The sequence below is a fragment of the Eubalaena glacialis genome, chromosome 10 (assembly GCF_028564815.1).
Source record: "Eubalaena glacialis isolate mEubGla1 chromosome 10, mEubGla1.1.hap2.+ XY, whole genome shotgun sequence".
Classification (NCBI taxonomy): Eukaryota; Metazoa; Chordata; class Mammalia; order Artiodactyla; family Balaenidae; genus Eubalaena; species Eubalaena glacialis.
In genome coordinates this window covers 118,788,955-118,804,085 of record NC_083725.1, presented here as the reverse complement: position 1 = coordinate 118,804,085, position 15,131 = coordinate 118,788,955, and the positions used below count along the sequence as shown (strand labels likewise).

General features: G+C 56.5%; 1 protein-coding gene across 1 annotated transcript; it reads left to right on the top strand.

The window, feature by feature from the left end:
- Positions 1-13,131: 13,131 nt before the first annotated feature.
- On the top strand, positions 13,132-14,903 carry FGF4 (fibroblast growth factor 4). The gene is made up of 3 exons (XM_061203872.1): positions 13,132-13,471; positions 14,079-14,182; positions 14,727-14,903. Exons 1-3 carry the CDS (start codon positions 13,132-13,134, stop codon positions 14,901-14,903), a joined length of 621 nt encoding a protein of 206 aa, XP_061059855.1.
- Positions 14,904-15,131: the final 228 nt, after the last annotated feature.

The following is a 15,131-nucleotide window of genomic DNA, read 5'->3' as shown; positions in this document are numbered from 1 at the left end:
GCAAGCTCTCAGAAAGACAGACGGGATGGAGCCATACTCCCGCTTCAGTGCTCCAACCGCTTCACTTTGTGGTCAAGATAAAGATGCCTCTCCGGGGCTCAGGAGACCCCCGTGACCCACCTCCCATGTCTCCATCCCACTGTGTGCCCTGAGCCCCTGTTTCCTACATGTGCTCCTTCAGCCATGGGGTGAAGGGCAGCCCAGGCTGGCCATGGGTGAGCAGGTCAAACACAGATTCCAAGGCCCAGCTTGGACCCTTGGGGCCGCCCAGACACTGCAGGGGGGAGATGGGCTGACAGCCCTCAGAGTGCCAGAAGCTGCTGGGGATTTGGTTTAATGTGGATGAAAGGTAAAGCCTTTTCTGCTGCCCCTAAGCCAGACTCCTTTGAGCCCCCCCCAAAAGTCCCCCCACCCCCCGAGAGCTCACAGAGGCCAGAGGGCTCTGCCCTGGGGCTTTTTCAAAGCCCTGCTAGCCCCTACAGCCCCTTGACATCGGCCCCCCTAGGCTGTCCCTCTGGGCTCTCTGCCCTCCATGCCAGAGGTCCCCGTGTCTCACCTCCAAGCCTTGCACTTGGCCTAGGTCACCTGCCCCACCCCGAGCAGAGCTTCAGGACAACCAGCTGCCACTTCTTTAAGGATGCCTCCCTGACCCCCAGACCAGGTCAGGGCCCCTCGTCCCCATCCTACCCACCTGGAGGAACTTGGATCCTGTTTCTTAATTCCCACCCCGTGGGGGACTCCTTACTCAGTGTCTCCTCCCCGTGGAAAGGCAGCTCCAAGAGGCAGGGGTGGTGACGGCATCTCTGCCACGTCCCCGTGCCTGGAACAGAGCCTGCACCTGCAGGAGCACAGCCAACGTTTGTTGAATGACTTAGTGAGCTTCAACCTTGGGCAAAATACTCCCTGCCCTCCTGGCCTGACGCCATCACAAGACCATCTTACCAAGGTCAGAATGGGAAGGAGGGCATGGCCAAGACTGGTGAAATACTTAGGAAAACCACTCGAGCCGAAGGGGTGGAACCTGTTTAGTCAATGGCCAGCATTTCAGGTACCAGGTGACAGGATGCGCACCTGACCTGTTTTGCAATTTGATGTCTTTGGGATGCGGCAGCATGAGATCTTTAGTAAAATTAGACGTAGCATCACTTTATAGTTGGAATTCCTTTCCGTATTTTTTTACGTCTCCTCCGCTATTACATGTGTATGATCTTAAGGGACCAAAAATATTTAGGTGAGCAAACTCGTTCCTCTGGCAAAGGACATGGAGGGGAAGTGGGGCTCACTGATCAGAGCTCCACTCTGTTCAGAAACTCAGCTGCCGTGTGGGTTTCCTGGGACTCAAGGCGCAGGAGACTTTTCTCCCCAGATGCGTATTCATGGGGTGACCCCGAACTGGAGCGGGCTGGGCTGCCATGGCTGCTGGATTCAAATTCGCTCCAGCCTCCTGGCCGCCTCCTTGGCTGGCCCCTGCGATTTCACAAAGAAAAGCAGAGCGTCTGTGAAACTGAGAAGCCCGAGGCATCTTGGGGGGTCTGCCAGATTTTATTTTGGCTTCTGTTCCACGTTTGCCGCCGGTATTTCAGTCAGGCCCTCGTCCTAGCTACAACATGCCAGGGTCTGGGTTTAACTTGAATGAGCTGCTGGGAAGAAGTCCGGGCCTGGTTTGACCTGGTTCTCAGGGAATGACCTCCGGGCTGGGAGCATCTATTTTAAAGGAGGCTGCCATTTGGTCTTTGCCAAAATAGTTGAAAGAAGACCCCAGAATAGCAGGCTGGGTCTGCCCCGGCTTAGAAGCGCATCTCAGGCTTAGAGGCAGGCGCGTGGGATGTCAAGGAGCAGGCGGCAGAGGCAGAAAAAGGCCTCTTGTCATCGAGACCAGGGGCCCGGGAAGGCCTTTGGGCTGCCCTGGAGGGTTAGCATCCCAGGCCTGGAGCTGCGGGAAGGCCCCATGGGGTGACTCAGTGGCAGGACTGGCTCAGGAGAGCACAGGCGAATGGAGTGCCTGTTCCTTTAGGCATTAACTTAAATCTTCCTCCCCATTGTTACCCATTTTGCAGATGGGAAGGCTGAGGGTAAGAATGTTCCCAAGGTCTCACAGCCAGAGTAATGGATAGAGTCAAGACGGTCCTTACAGCCCCCAAGAATGGACCACAGGAGGCTGTGTGGCCTCCCCCATCAGTGGCAGCAGTAATGTAACAATGGTGTTGGGGAAACATTAGTTTACCTACTGCGGGAGATGCTTCCTGCTGTTTACTAAGCCTGGAAGAGGCGGGGGATGGGGGAGGGATTCCCTCGTCCCTGCACCTGGTGGCCGGGCTCCGTGTCCCCGTGTGCCCCGAGTAGGGACTGGTGAGCCCCACAGTGTGGGTACCAAGGACACAGCCAGTGAGGCCGAAGCTGGAGGAAAAACTGCCTCTAGGGGTTGGACGAGCGCTGACTTCCGGATACTTTTGACTTAATGAGGCTGTGCTCTGGCCGCACCAATTGTAGCCCCAAGTGAGACAGAGCGCAGGGTCCAGACCAGCCCACCCGAGGCCAGACCACCTTTCTCAAGCATCCTTGCTCCCAGGCTTGTTGCTGGATCCCGCCCAGATTTGGCCTCCGTCCCCTGCGTCCCTTTCACAGGGCCAAGTACAGCCCTTTATACTGGTGTCTTGTAGCCAGCATCCCAACCGGCCGAGGCGGAGCCAGCCACCAGGGGGGCCGAGTGCACTGCGCCCTCCCCAGGAGCACCAGGGTGCCCGCCTGGAGGCAGCGTGAGCACAAGCCAGTGACACGGGCCGTTCTCGGGGACTCAGTGGGTGGAAGATGGGAGCTGACACAGGCAAGGTGTCCGTGTGAGTCCCCATCTGCCCAGAACGGCCCAGGTGTGCCCCTTTCGTCCCAGTGCCAGAGTCAAGACCAGCTCGTTTTTCTAAAAGCCCCAGGATGGACTTTCCTATGGCCACCCTGTGATGGGGGTTGGACTTGAGAGGTCAGGCAAGGCTTCCCTGAAAGGTCAAGGTCGAGCTGAGGTCTGAAAGGTGAGTAGGGGATCACCAGGCCAGAAAGGGAAGGAATGCCTTTCCAGAACTTCTCCTCCGCTCCATCCCGGGCCACCCCTGCAGCCCAAGCCCCCATCACCTCTGGCCTGGTGAATAGAAGCGGCAGAGGACCCATTGCGAAGCGTGTGCTCTCCTAGGAGGGACCCCTCCCATCTCTGTTCACCGGGTCTTCCTCCCACTTTGCAAAAGAAAGGCTCAGCTTTCTGTGCCAAACCTCTCCCGGTAGCTAGCTCCAGGAGCTCTCTTCTGGTGCAGAAGCCTCAGGGCAGCAAACAAAGGCACAAGGTGAAGTACCAGCTGATACTCCTTCCTGCTCTCCCTGACCTGGAAGCAGCCTCCTGCTAGGGTCAAGGATGGCTGGAGAAAGGCAGTTTGGCCTGCCCAGGGGAGCGGAGGGCCAGAGGCAGGACGATTCCATTCGATGACCCTGTCTCCCTAATCCCACAGTTGACAAAGATGCACTTCTTCTGACAGAGAGGTCCCTGAGACCAGCAGGCTCCCAGCTCAAGGCAGAGATCTGGCCCTTTCTCTCTATTTACAGATGTGTCCACCTATGGCCTTTCTCAGAGTTAAAGTCCGAAGTAGGAGGTTTGCTATAGAGACGCATATTAACTCACTTGTTTGAATTGAAAAAATGCAGTTAGATGTCTTCTGATGATAATCTGATCTCTCACCTGATCATCAGTAAGGTCAGTAAGGGACTGACCTTACTGATGATGTTGTTATATGCTGGAAATTTCCTATATGTTGGATGAATGAAGCCCGTAGCTTCTGGGTGTGGAAAGAAATATATGTAAACATATGATATGTTGGAAGCTTTTTATCACCAGTGTTGGCCAAGCCATATTGAATTCAGCAATGGTCCCACTTCCACTCTTTTTTTCTTTCCTTCCGTGATAATGGGTTTAACAGTGTACTTCTGAGTAAAAGAATAACTGGCATAATTAATCGCCCTTTCACAGGTCTCAGTGAAAAGACCTCTGGATACACTTCCCAGAAGCTGAAGAAGTGTGACTCCAACGACTGATGATACACCCTTTGCTGATTCAGGCAGCTTCTGAGTCTTTGCTGTCAACAAATTTGACTAGGATCTACTGGACGTGTCAGCAGACAGAGCAAGAAAAAACGTTTTTGATGATAAAATAGCATGTGATTTTGCACATATACTTTGTTTGGCAGGCGTTCAAATCCCCGGGTGACATCACCGTAACAAATCTTCCATTCCATCTAGTCATTTCTGTAAATAAGGCTTCTTGGCTTTTACATCAACAGAAATGGAAAATGAGAATGAAATTGAGGCCAAATTCCATGTTAATCCAGCAATAAGTAATAATGACCATATGAAATAATTGGGAAAAAAAACCCCAAAGTCTGTCTTCTATCAAATTAAAAGATTCATTTCCAACAAATTTTATTTGTGCTTTTTACTTGTCCATTATTTGACATCATACACACGGTATTTTGATCGACCATGTATGATAATAATTGTGATGAAAACAAAATCCTAAACAAGAATGTTTCATGCTAAAAGTCACAAGAGGGACTTCCCTGGTGGCGCAGTGGTTAAGAATCCGCCTGCCAATGCAGGGGACACAGGTTTGAGCCCTAGTCTGGGAAGACCCCACATGACGCAGAGCAACTAAGCCCGTGCGCCACAACTACTGAAGCCCGCACGCCTAGAGCCCGCGCTCGGAAACAAGAGAAGCCACTGCAATGAGAAGCCTCCGCAATGAGAAGCCGGCGCACTGCAACAAAGGGTAGCCCCTGCTCACCAAAACTAGCGAAAGCCCGCAGGCAGCAACGAAGACCCAACGCAGCCATAAATAAATAAATAAATAAATAAATAAAAAATAAAGAATAAAAGTCACAAGAAACTCATTTTTAAAATATTTCAATTCACATAAATATTTTGGTTCCAGAGAATCATGACAGGACGATCAAAAAAGATTTTCAAGGTTAAAATTACCTTAAATTTGGATAAAACTGGTGGGGGAAATATAACTGCAAAGAAAAAAGGCCGGGATTTATGATTTTTGGCTGCTAGTGTAAAGCTCATTAATATTTTTTTTAAATAAAAGATGGAAAAAATGATGGAAGATAAATCGTTATGGTTTTTTAGACTCCGTTGGACACACTAAAAAGAGTAACAGAAGAATTTTATTTTAAAACGTCAATATTTAAAACACACTAGAGATTCCATTCTTTGCAACTAATTATGACAGATTTTGGATTTCAACTTGGAAAAGTACAAGGGAGCCAGCTCATTCCCGCACATGAGGGTGAAACTGACACTGAGGACAGTGGGCCAGAAAAGAAAAGGAGCTGGAGTCCCCAGTGAACACCTGCCTCCCTGAAGGAAAGAAACCTGGGCTGAGCGAAGCTGCTCTGGGCAGGCTGCCCGGCTTGAGGGGTGAGGCCCAGACACGCTGGCCCTCTTCCCCACTGAGGCCCTCACCCCTGATTGCCTATCCCTGGGGACAAAGAAACACGCATGTCTCCCAAGAAAAAAATAATAATTTCCCGACTGAGGTCAATCTAAATCCATTTTTGGGGAGGGCAGACTTATCCAGGCCTTCAGGGTACACTCCGTGGGCCTTAAACAGCCGGAAGCATCTTAGGCAGGTGACACACCAAGTTCAGAAGTGCCCGGGGGCAGGCGAGACCTGAGGGGGGGATCCAGGGAGGTATTGGCCCCAAAGCTGAAGTCTCGTTTCTGCCCTAAGATCACATGAGCTTGTCCCCCACTCCTAGGGCGAAAGTATCCAGACTAAGTAAGATGCTCTGACCAGGTATCACTGCAGACAGCTTTCCTAGATTTCCCCCCCAATCTGGTCCCTGGATGCCCCTCTCCCAGGGAGTAGGATGGAAGCAGAAGGGAGAGAACCGCCAGCCCCACCATCAGCCTCATGTCCCACGGCCTCCGAAGACCAGGTGGGCCGTGGAAAGTGACACCAGGGGTTCTTAAAACGCCAGGTCACGGCTTGTTCCATTTTGGCCCCGAGAAGCTGAGGTCTGGCTGCGGAAACCCACCTTCTCGGAGAACGCAACCCCCCGCTTCACTCCCCTATCCCCCCGCACCACCTCTGTTCATTTCATTCAGTCCTCCCAGAAACCCTCCCAGGTGAGCACCATTATAGGCTCAACTTGACAGAAAAATCAACAGAGGCTCAGAGAGGGTGAGTGACTTGCCGGAGGCCACACAGCCCCTCAGAGGAGGGGCCGGCTGCTGGAACCAGCTTGGCCCACACGTCCCATCACCTGAGCAGCCTTTGGGAAGTCACTGCCCCTTGATTTGGGGCCTGTGATTGATTATTGCCCTGCAGGATAGGTGAGTAGGGGCAGGTGATATTTTGAGGTTTTTCCTGGCTTTGCTGTCCTGGAGGGCCAGAGAGGGAAAGAAAAGAGACCCGTTTGGGCACAGATGCCACACACAGCCTGAGCACAAGGTCCAGAACCTTCCCTGGGCCCAGAGGGTCCGTCCAGCGTGCCGGAGTGAGAGGAAGAGGAGGCGGGAGAGCGGGAGGGAGGAGTGGAGTGGCCTGAGCTGGGCTGGGGGGCGGGGAGGATGAGGAGCCTCGCCCACCTCCTCACAATGAGACTAGCTCAATCCCTGCGTACTCTGCAACTGACCCCGGGGGCTGCGGGGAAGAGGGGGCACCCCACTGTCAGGGCTGCTGGGGGACCCTGAGCCTGGGGGCGGGGGAGCCACGCCCTCACCACGCCTCCGATGCCCGCATCCCAGGCTTTCCGGTGCTCAGCCGGCCAGGCCCACCGGCCACGCCCTGCGGGGTGAACTGAGGCTTGGCCTGAGCACCCCTGGAAGGGGATCCAAAGCCCCCCCAGGTCCACAGGCCTGCCCACCTCTCCCAGCACTGGCTCCCTCTTTCTTCTTGAACGCCCAGACGTCTTCGCCTGTGGATCCTGCCCCCTTGATCCCTCTGCTGGGGGCACCCCACCTTTCCATGGAGGCTCCTTCTCATCCTGTAGGTCTCAGCTGTACCGTCCCCAGGACCCCGGGACTCTCCAATGACCCTCCGTGTGTGTCTTCGGAGCGTGTCCCATGGTCTCCCCGCTGCAGCCTCTTGCTGGTTTGCTGGTTTGGGGTCTCTCCTTCCCCAAGATGTAAATTCTGGGAGTTCAGCAGCTGTGTGACTCAGGCAGGGAGGCAGCCCTGGGACCTAGAATGCCAAGTAGATGGACCTGAGCCAGGGGGTTGGGCGTCGGGATAACCCTGGGTGGCCCTTTCCTTCTTTGGCCTTCTGCTGACTGCCGTGAAACCAGAGGGTCGGATTCAATGCCCCTGGGTGGGTCTCTCTAGCTCTGTTTTTGATCTGAAATATTAAAAGGAACAGGTGGGGAGCTGGGCACTTGACGGTGTGTTCTATGATTTTCTTTTTCTTTTTTTTGGCGGCACTGCGCAGCTCGCAGTATCTTAGTTCCCCGACCGGGAACTGAACCTGGGTCCCCGGCAGTGAAAGCGCCGAGTCCTAACCGCTGGACTGCTTGGGAATTCCCTCTATGATTTTCTAAGTGAACAAATCTATTGGGGTCATGGTACCAGCATGCGGAGCTGGATCTCCACCCTGGAGTTGGCAAAAGATTTTCACCTGCATGGTTTGGACCTCTAACACCCCGTGAGGCTGACAAGGTTGGGGACGCAAGCTCTGTTTTACAGATGAGGAAACGGAGGCTGGTTTGGTGTCCAGCGCCCAAGTGTGCGTTCTGCCTCTGCTATTTGCCACCTTGGTGACCTTAAGTGCGTTGCTCAAAGGCTCTGAGCTTCGGATGATTCTTCTGTGAAATGGTGACCGTTAAGCCCAGCCCCACCTTCCAGGTCTGGGTGAATAGCAAAGGCCATCAGGTGTGCAAAGCCCGCCAGAGTCATGCCGGATTCCCGGAGCGCACGGTGCCGGGGACACATCCCAACCATGACATTATCTGGAGAGATGTTGCCAGTCCGCAGTGGCTCACAGTGGGGACAGCACGCCCAGCCCTTCACAAGTCTGATTCCTCCGATTCTCTCCACGATCATGTGAAGGTGGACACTGGGCGCTGTGGAGCTAAGCAAACTGCCCAGGGGACCCGGGTGAGGGCAGGGCTGGGCTGTGCTCCAGGCACCTGGAACCCCGCCCCGCGCTCCTATCAACCCACTAAGACTTTGTGTGACGCTCGGTTGGCGTGCGTCAGCTCGTTCTAAGTGCTCAACACCTATCACCTCATTTAATTCTCCCAGAAGCCCACTTCCCCAGGCTCGAGTATCTAATATGTGCAGAGACCTGCACACGCACGTGTCTGCCTGGTGAATTGCTCTGTTGAGTTCCAGCTGTAAAAACTGGCCCTGTGCCTGTCACTCAGACCTGGCTGGGCTAGCCCAGGGTTGAAGAGGAGACAAAAGAGAAACAAAGAGGGGGGATCAAGTGGGCACGGAGCCACCTCCGAATCCCATCCCCTTGATGCCCCGTGATCAAGGTGACCAAAAAAAAAACAGGCTATGAGAATGTATATATGTATAACTGAATCACTTTGCTATACAGCAGAAATTAACACAACACTGTAAGTCAACTAGACTTCAATAAAATAAAATTTTAAAAAACTCTATCAAAAAAAAAAAAAAAACCAACAGGGAATTCCCTGGCGGTCCAGTGGTTAGGACTCGGTGCTTTCACTGCCATTACCCAGGTTTGATCCCTGGTCGGGGAACTAAGATCCCCGCAAGCTGTGCGGCATGGCCAAAAACAAACAAACAAACAAACAAAACAAAACAAAAAGCTGTGGAAAACAGTATGGAGGATCTTCAAACAATTAGACTTAGAATCACCATGTGATCCAGCAATTCCACTTCTGGGTCTAACACCCAAAAGAAGTGAAAGCAAGGTCTTGAGCAGGTATTTGCATACCTGTGTTCTGAGCTGCATGATTGACAGTAGCCAGAAGGTTGAAACAACCCACGTGTCCATCAACAGAAGAATGGATAAACTAAATGTGCTACATTCATACAATGGAATACTGTTCAGCTTTCAAAAGGAAGGAAATCCTGACACAGGCGACAACGTGGATGAACCTTGAGGACATTATGCTCAGTGAAATAAGCCAGACACAAAAGAACAAATATTGTGCGATTCTACTTATGGGAGGTCCCTAGAGGAATCAAATTCATGGAGACAGGAGAATGGTGAATTACTGTTTGATGAGCAGAGTTTCAGTTTGGGAAGAAGAAAAAGTTCTGGAGATGGATGATGGTGGTGGTCACACACATGTGGTTAGTCTTTTTTTTTTTTAATTAATTTATTTATTTCTGACTGCGTTGGGTCTTTGTTGCTGCGCGCGGGCTTTTCTCTAGTGGCGGCGAGCGGGGGCTACTCTTCATTGCGGTGCATGGGCTTCTCATTGTGGTGGCTTCTCTTGTTGCGGAGCACGGGCTCGAAGCGTGTGGGCTTCAGTAGTTGTGGCACATGGGCTCAGTAGTTGTGGCTCACGGGCTCTAGAGCGCAGGCTTCAGTAGTTGTGGTGCGCGGGCTCAGTAGTTGTGGCATGGGCTCTAGAGCGCAGGCTCAGTAGTTGTGGTGCACGGGCTTAGTTGCTCCGCGGCATGTGGCATCTTCCCGGACTAGGGCTCAAACCCGTGTTCCCTGCATAGGCAGGTGGATTCTTAACTACTGTGCCACCAGGGAAGTCCTAACCACAATTTTTAAAAGCTTTAAAAAATTCTCGTAATCTCCCTCTTCTTTTGGAGCTTCTAAAAGAAATTGTGTTTCTTGGGTTGCTGCAGCCCGTGTAGACGTGTCTCTACCACCGGCCTTACCCTTCTCCTTCAGGCCATTGTGAGGGTCTTCTCACTAAGGCCAAGAAAAGGAAGTTCAACAAGAAAACAGTTGAGCCATTTGCAAAGTTTGCAGCCTGGGAGCCCTGCCCCAGGCTGAGCCCTGTCACTCCACCCTAAGAACTAGAATTGAATTTTTATGCTGCACTTTTTATTATTATTATTACTATGAAGCGAAGTAAGTTCTTAACAGCTGGGCTGGTTGCTTTGAGAAGCTCTGTCACTCTTTCAAAGGAGAAGAAACCAAGAAGATAATGACATTGCGATTTTTCTGTAGGTTAAAAAAGGTCACAAGAAGATTGTAGGCGGGGACTGGCCGATTTCAGTTCTGAGCCTTTGCTCCCGTCTGACACTTTACTCCTCCAGTCACGGCTGGTGTTGTGATGTAGGGCCTCCCATCGGATAAAAATGTGGGTTGGTTATTTCTCACACTCTGGGTATGAACTGTTAGCTGGGTGCAAGGAGACTGCGGTCTGAAGGGCTGACTACATTCAGCCTTTTCCTACGGCCCACACCCTGTTGTCGAGGTTGGCGACCCCTGAAAGGGGTAACTGTCATGCCCATTTTATAGACGGAGAAACTGAGCATGATCAGAAGCTAAAGGCTAAAATCATATGACCAACAGAGATGGACCCCCCAATGTGACGCTGAAGCAGGGACCACAGGGCCCAGAGCCTCCACTCCACAGGCTCCCCTGCACCCCAGGTTCTTGGTAAACTAGGCTCTTCAGGTGCATCAGGGCCTATTTCTAGTGGAAGGGAGGGTCAGCAAGTAAAGGAAGATTCCTTAAGGGCTGAGAAGAAGCAACAACCAGATGGACCGGGCAGAGGAGACTGCCTTGGGGGTGGGGGTCACGGCGGGCCTCCCAAGTGGCTGATATTTGAGGGGGACCCTGAGTGGGGAGAAGTCATCATCTTCCAGTGCGGAGGTTGGAGAGACGGAAACAAGACCCTGAGGACAGTGGCCGATGGGGAGCATCCGGGAGATGCGGAGGAGGCGAGGAGGGGGCCAGGGCAGGAGTCAGGTGAAAATAACCATCCTGTTACATCCTCCACCTGCAATCCTGGCGGATTAACCCTCATGGCTTCTGCTGGCTGCTTTGGACAGTTGAGGAGGCCAAGGCCTGACGGGCTCAGGGACCCACTGTGAGTCAGGGTGAAGGGGGAACCAGGGCTCAGCTCCTAACACCCCTGCTGGCTGCCAGACCTTCAAAGGACAGTCACTGAGAACACCTGCCGTGAGGGTAGGACGGCAGTTCTGGGAGATGAACCAGCACAGGGTCCTTCACTGAACTTGCCAGCAAACAGGAGAGATGGAAAGGGAGCTCCCTGTGGGGTTGCTGGGAAGAGAGGGGCCACACCCTGCCAGGAGCTGGGGGGAGACCTCAGAGGACCTGGGTGCCACCACTCCAGAGGAGGTGCCCACGTGGACCCGGACTGAAGGAGGGGAGCCCGCGTTCCAAGCAGTTTTGCAAATGGGGGTTTAGGGGCCCAGAGGTGGCAGGACTTGCCTAGGCCACACAGAGAGCGAGGCACAGGGTTGGGGCAGGTTCTGGTCTCCTGTGCCCCATGGGGGTGAGGGGGCCCAGGGTCCAAGCAGCTGCAGAGCTGACCTTATAGCCGTGACTGGCAGCCCTGAGCCGGTACCCGGCCTCCCAGGAAGGCTCGGCCTGGATGGCCACTGCTTGGTCAGGCTGCAGGCCCAGAGGGAGCAAAGGCTCTCACCGAGAAGTCTGGAGACCGGGTGCTGGTCCGGCCAAGGCCACTCACTGAGCCTTGGGTGCCCCCTTTCTGGCCTCAAGCCAGAGACCTCCAACCTCCTAGGTCCCCTCTGTGGTCTGAATGAACCCCAGCAGGGTTCAGAGGTCGGTCCAAGGGCTCCTCAGGCAGGAATGGGGTGGGAGGTGGGGAGGCTGAAAAGGCCTGGGGATGATGCCTCTGGTCACAGGTGCTGGTGGCCGCAGGGGGTAGGGTGGGCTCCGGGCCCCCTGCAGCGGTGGCTGGGCGGGACCTGCTGGGAGGTGACAGCAAGGCTCCTCAGGTACAACTGAGAACAGGGATTTTCACACCTAGGTGAGCCAGCATCTAGCTGGACCCCGCCCCCATCAGGCCATAATAGGCACAGAGGGGGGTGGGGACAGCAGGTGGGGGAAGGGAGCCTTCCAAAAGCCTGGCCTGGGTCCCTGCTAGTTGGCTTCTGACTATGGCACTTGAATATTCCTGCTGCAGAATTAAAGCGGAGGGGGACAAAGGTGTCCCCTATGGCCCTGGCCCCTGTCCTTGCATGGGTGTGTGTGTAGGGGGTGCAGTGCCGTGGCCTCCCGGGGTGCACCAGCTCACCCCCTGTCTTCTCTTAGCACCGCCCACTCAGGCCCCCTGCTCAGGTGATGCCTCCACCTGGTATACACAGCTCCATCCCTGTATCACCCAGAGCGCAGGTGGCCAAACCCAGGCCCTTGCCTCCCTCCACCCTGTAGCGCTGGATTCTTCCTTCCAGGCTCAGGCGCTCCTGGCGATTACTGCCCTTACCCGCCCCTCATTCCCAGGTGGGTGCACAGGGTCCCAGCGAAGGAACAGGTTCCGGGGAGTCCCTGAAAGGCAAAGCGCAAGAAGTGACTTCTCTGAGCTGAGGGTACCAGGTGAGGGCGGCACCCAGGCCGCTGGAACAGAGGCGGAGAAGGGGGCCCCACGGAGACGGGACAGGCAGGGACAAAGTGCAAGAAGCAAAACTTTGGCTGCAAGACGAGAGTGGAGGAGACGCGAGGGTCGGGACCAACAGGTCCATGGGCCCAGCGAAGCCAGGGGTGGGGGCCGGGGACCCTCCAGGTGGCACTCGCGGCGCTGGTCCCCGGCCTCCTCCCCTCCCCCAGCCCTGATTGGCAGGCGGCCTGCGACCAGCCGCGAGCGCCACAGCGCCCCGGGCGCCCAGGAGAACGCAAACGGCCCCCTGCGGGAGTGGGGGGGGGGGAGCGATCTGCTATATATAGTGGCTCGGCCCGGGCCGGCCCAGCGCGCAGGGAGGCGCGCACCGCTCCGCAGGGTCCCAGCCCCGGCCGTGCGTCCTTCCGCCACTGCCCGCCTCTCCATGCAGCCCGGGTAGCTCCCGGCGCCTGGGGGCTCCGTCGCTCGCCTCTGGCTTCTTCCCCGGCCGTGCACTCCCTGCCCCCGGCCCAGGCCGTGCACTCCCGCAAGCCCCCACAGGCGCAGCTCGGCCCCCGGCTTCCCGGGCGCACCGACCTACCCACGGACGCACGGCCCGAGGGCGGGGATGGCGGGGCCCGGGGCGGCCGCGGCTGCGCTGCTCCCGGCGGTGCTGCTGGCCGTGCTGGCGCCCTGGGCCGGCCGAGGGGGCGCCGCCGCGCCCACCGCACCCAACGGCACGCTGGAGGCCGAGCTGGAGCGTCGCTGGGAGAGCCTGGTGGCGCGCTCGCTGGCGCGCCTGCCGGTGGCCGCGCAGCCCAAGGAGGCTGCCGTCCAGAGCGGCGCCGGGGACTACCTGCTGGGCATCAAGAGGCTGCGGAGGCTCTACTGCAACGTGGGCATCGGCTTCCACCTCCAGGTGCTCCCAGACGGCCGCATCGGCGGCGTGCACGCGGACACGAGTGACAGTGAGTGGGGCGGGGCGGGCGCGAAGGGTCGGGGCCCGGGGCAGCGGCCGCCCCTTCCAACTCGCACCCGAAGGTCTCGGCTGACACCTGCCCGCGGGCTCTGGGAACCGGGGCGTACTCGGGTTCCGGTCCCTCTGGCGTGGGGACGCCGGGGACGCAAACGCGCTCGGCTCCTGGAGTCGCAGCAGCGACCGGCTTTGCGCAACCGGGCGGCCGAGCCCCGCCTCCCCCGCCTTCAGAAGTCCGGGCTCCGGGTGACGAATTCCAGCGCCTTCGCCCGTGGGCACTGGGAGCGCGGCGCAGCCACCGGCACCTGCGGGGGCCCGGGACGCGCGCCCGTGTTGGGGTCGGACTCGGGGGCCGCCGGGGCCACCCCTCTCCTGCCGTCCCGGACTGGGCGCGGCCGCCGCTGGGCCGGCCCTGGGGGCGAGCCCGCTGGGCTCCGGGGGCCCTTCGGGGGCGACCTGCGCCGGGGACCCGGGTCCTCTACACTCACCTCCACCCCAGAAGTGAGCGTCCCGGAGGCGCGCAGGCAGAGGAGGGGGCCAGGTCGGGCGGCGAGGGCCGAGGGTCCCGTGCCCGGGAATGACCCGCGCCCCGCCCCCAGGCCTGCTGGAGCTCTCGCCCGTGGAGCGGGGAGTGGTGAGCATCTTCGGCGTGGCCAGCCGGTTCTTCGTGGCCATGAGCAGCAGGGGCAAGCTCTACGGCTCGGTGAGTACCGCGGGGCCCGGCCGAGCAGCCGGGCAGGATCGTGACGCCTCCAGGCCACCCGACGCCGGGATGTGGAACTGCGGTGGGCTCACAGGATTGGAAACAACCCCCTCCAAGGCCCTGAGGCAGTGCGGCTGACCCCGGGCCAGCCCAAACAAGAGGCACGGCCCCAAGACAGGGACAGCGTTCCTGCCATCCTTGAGTGGGCACTTGCCAGGCGGTCAAAGGGTGTCATTGGGAGCCCCTCACTGTAGCCCCTGGAGGGGGGGCGGTCCCGGTGGGCAGGACTGCAGTCTTCAGGGTGGACGCAGTGGTGATGAAATTTCCTGGCTGCCAGGTGCCGGGCAGGTGTCTGGAGCAGCGGCTGCTGCGAGCTGGCCAGGTCCCTCTAATCACCCTGTGAAGGTCTTGGCACCCTGACTTCCCAGGAGAGGCCTCGCAGCCAGGGTGGGACTGGGAGGGAAGGGAGTCCCTGACCCCCACCCACAGGGGTCCCTTGGCCCAGAGATGGCTCCACCTGACACCACTTCTCCTTCCCCGCCAGCCTTTCTTCACCGATGAGTGCAAGTTCAAAGAGATACTCCTCCCCAACAACTACAACGCCTACGAGTGCTACAGGTACCCCGGCATGTTCATCGCCCTGAGTAAGAACGGGAAGACCAAGAAGGGGAACCGGGCGTCACCCACCATGAAGGTCACCCATTTCCTCCCCAGGCTGTGACCCTCAGAGCCCCCAGGAGGGGAGTGCCAAGGGCCACCTTGGTGCACTTTCTTCGGATGGACAGTTTAACTCAAGAGTAGGTGTAAGATATTTAAATTAATTATTTAAATGTGTATATATTGCCACCAGATTATTTATGGCTCTGCGGATGTGTTTTGTATTTTTCTGAAAAAAACAAACAACAAAAAAAAAACCCCACCAAACCCTGACTTTTCTGGTAAAACAGTA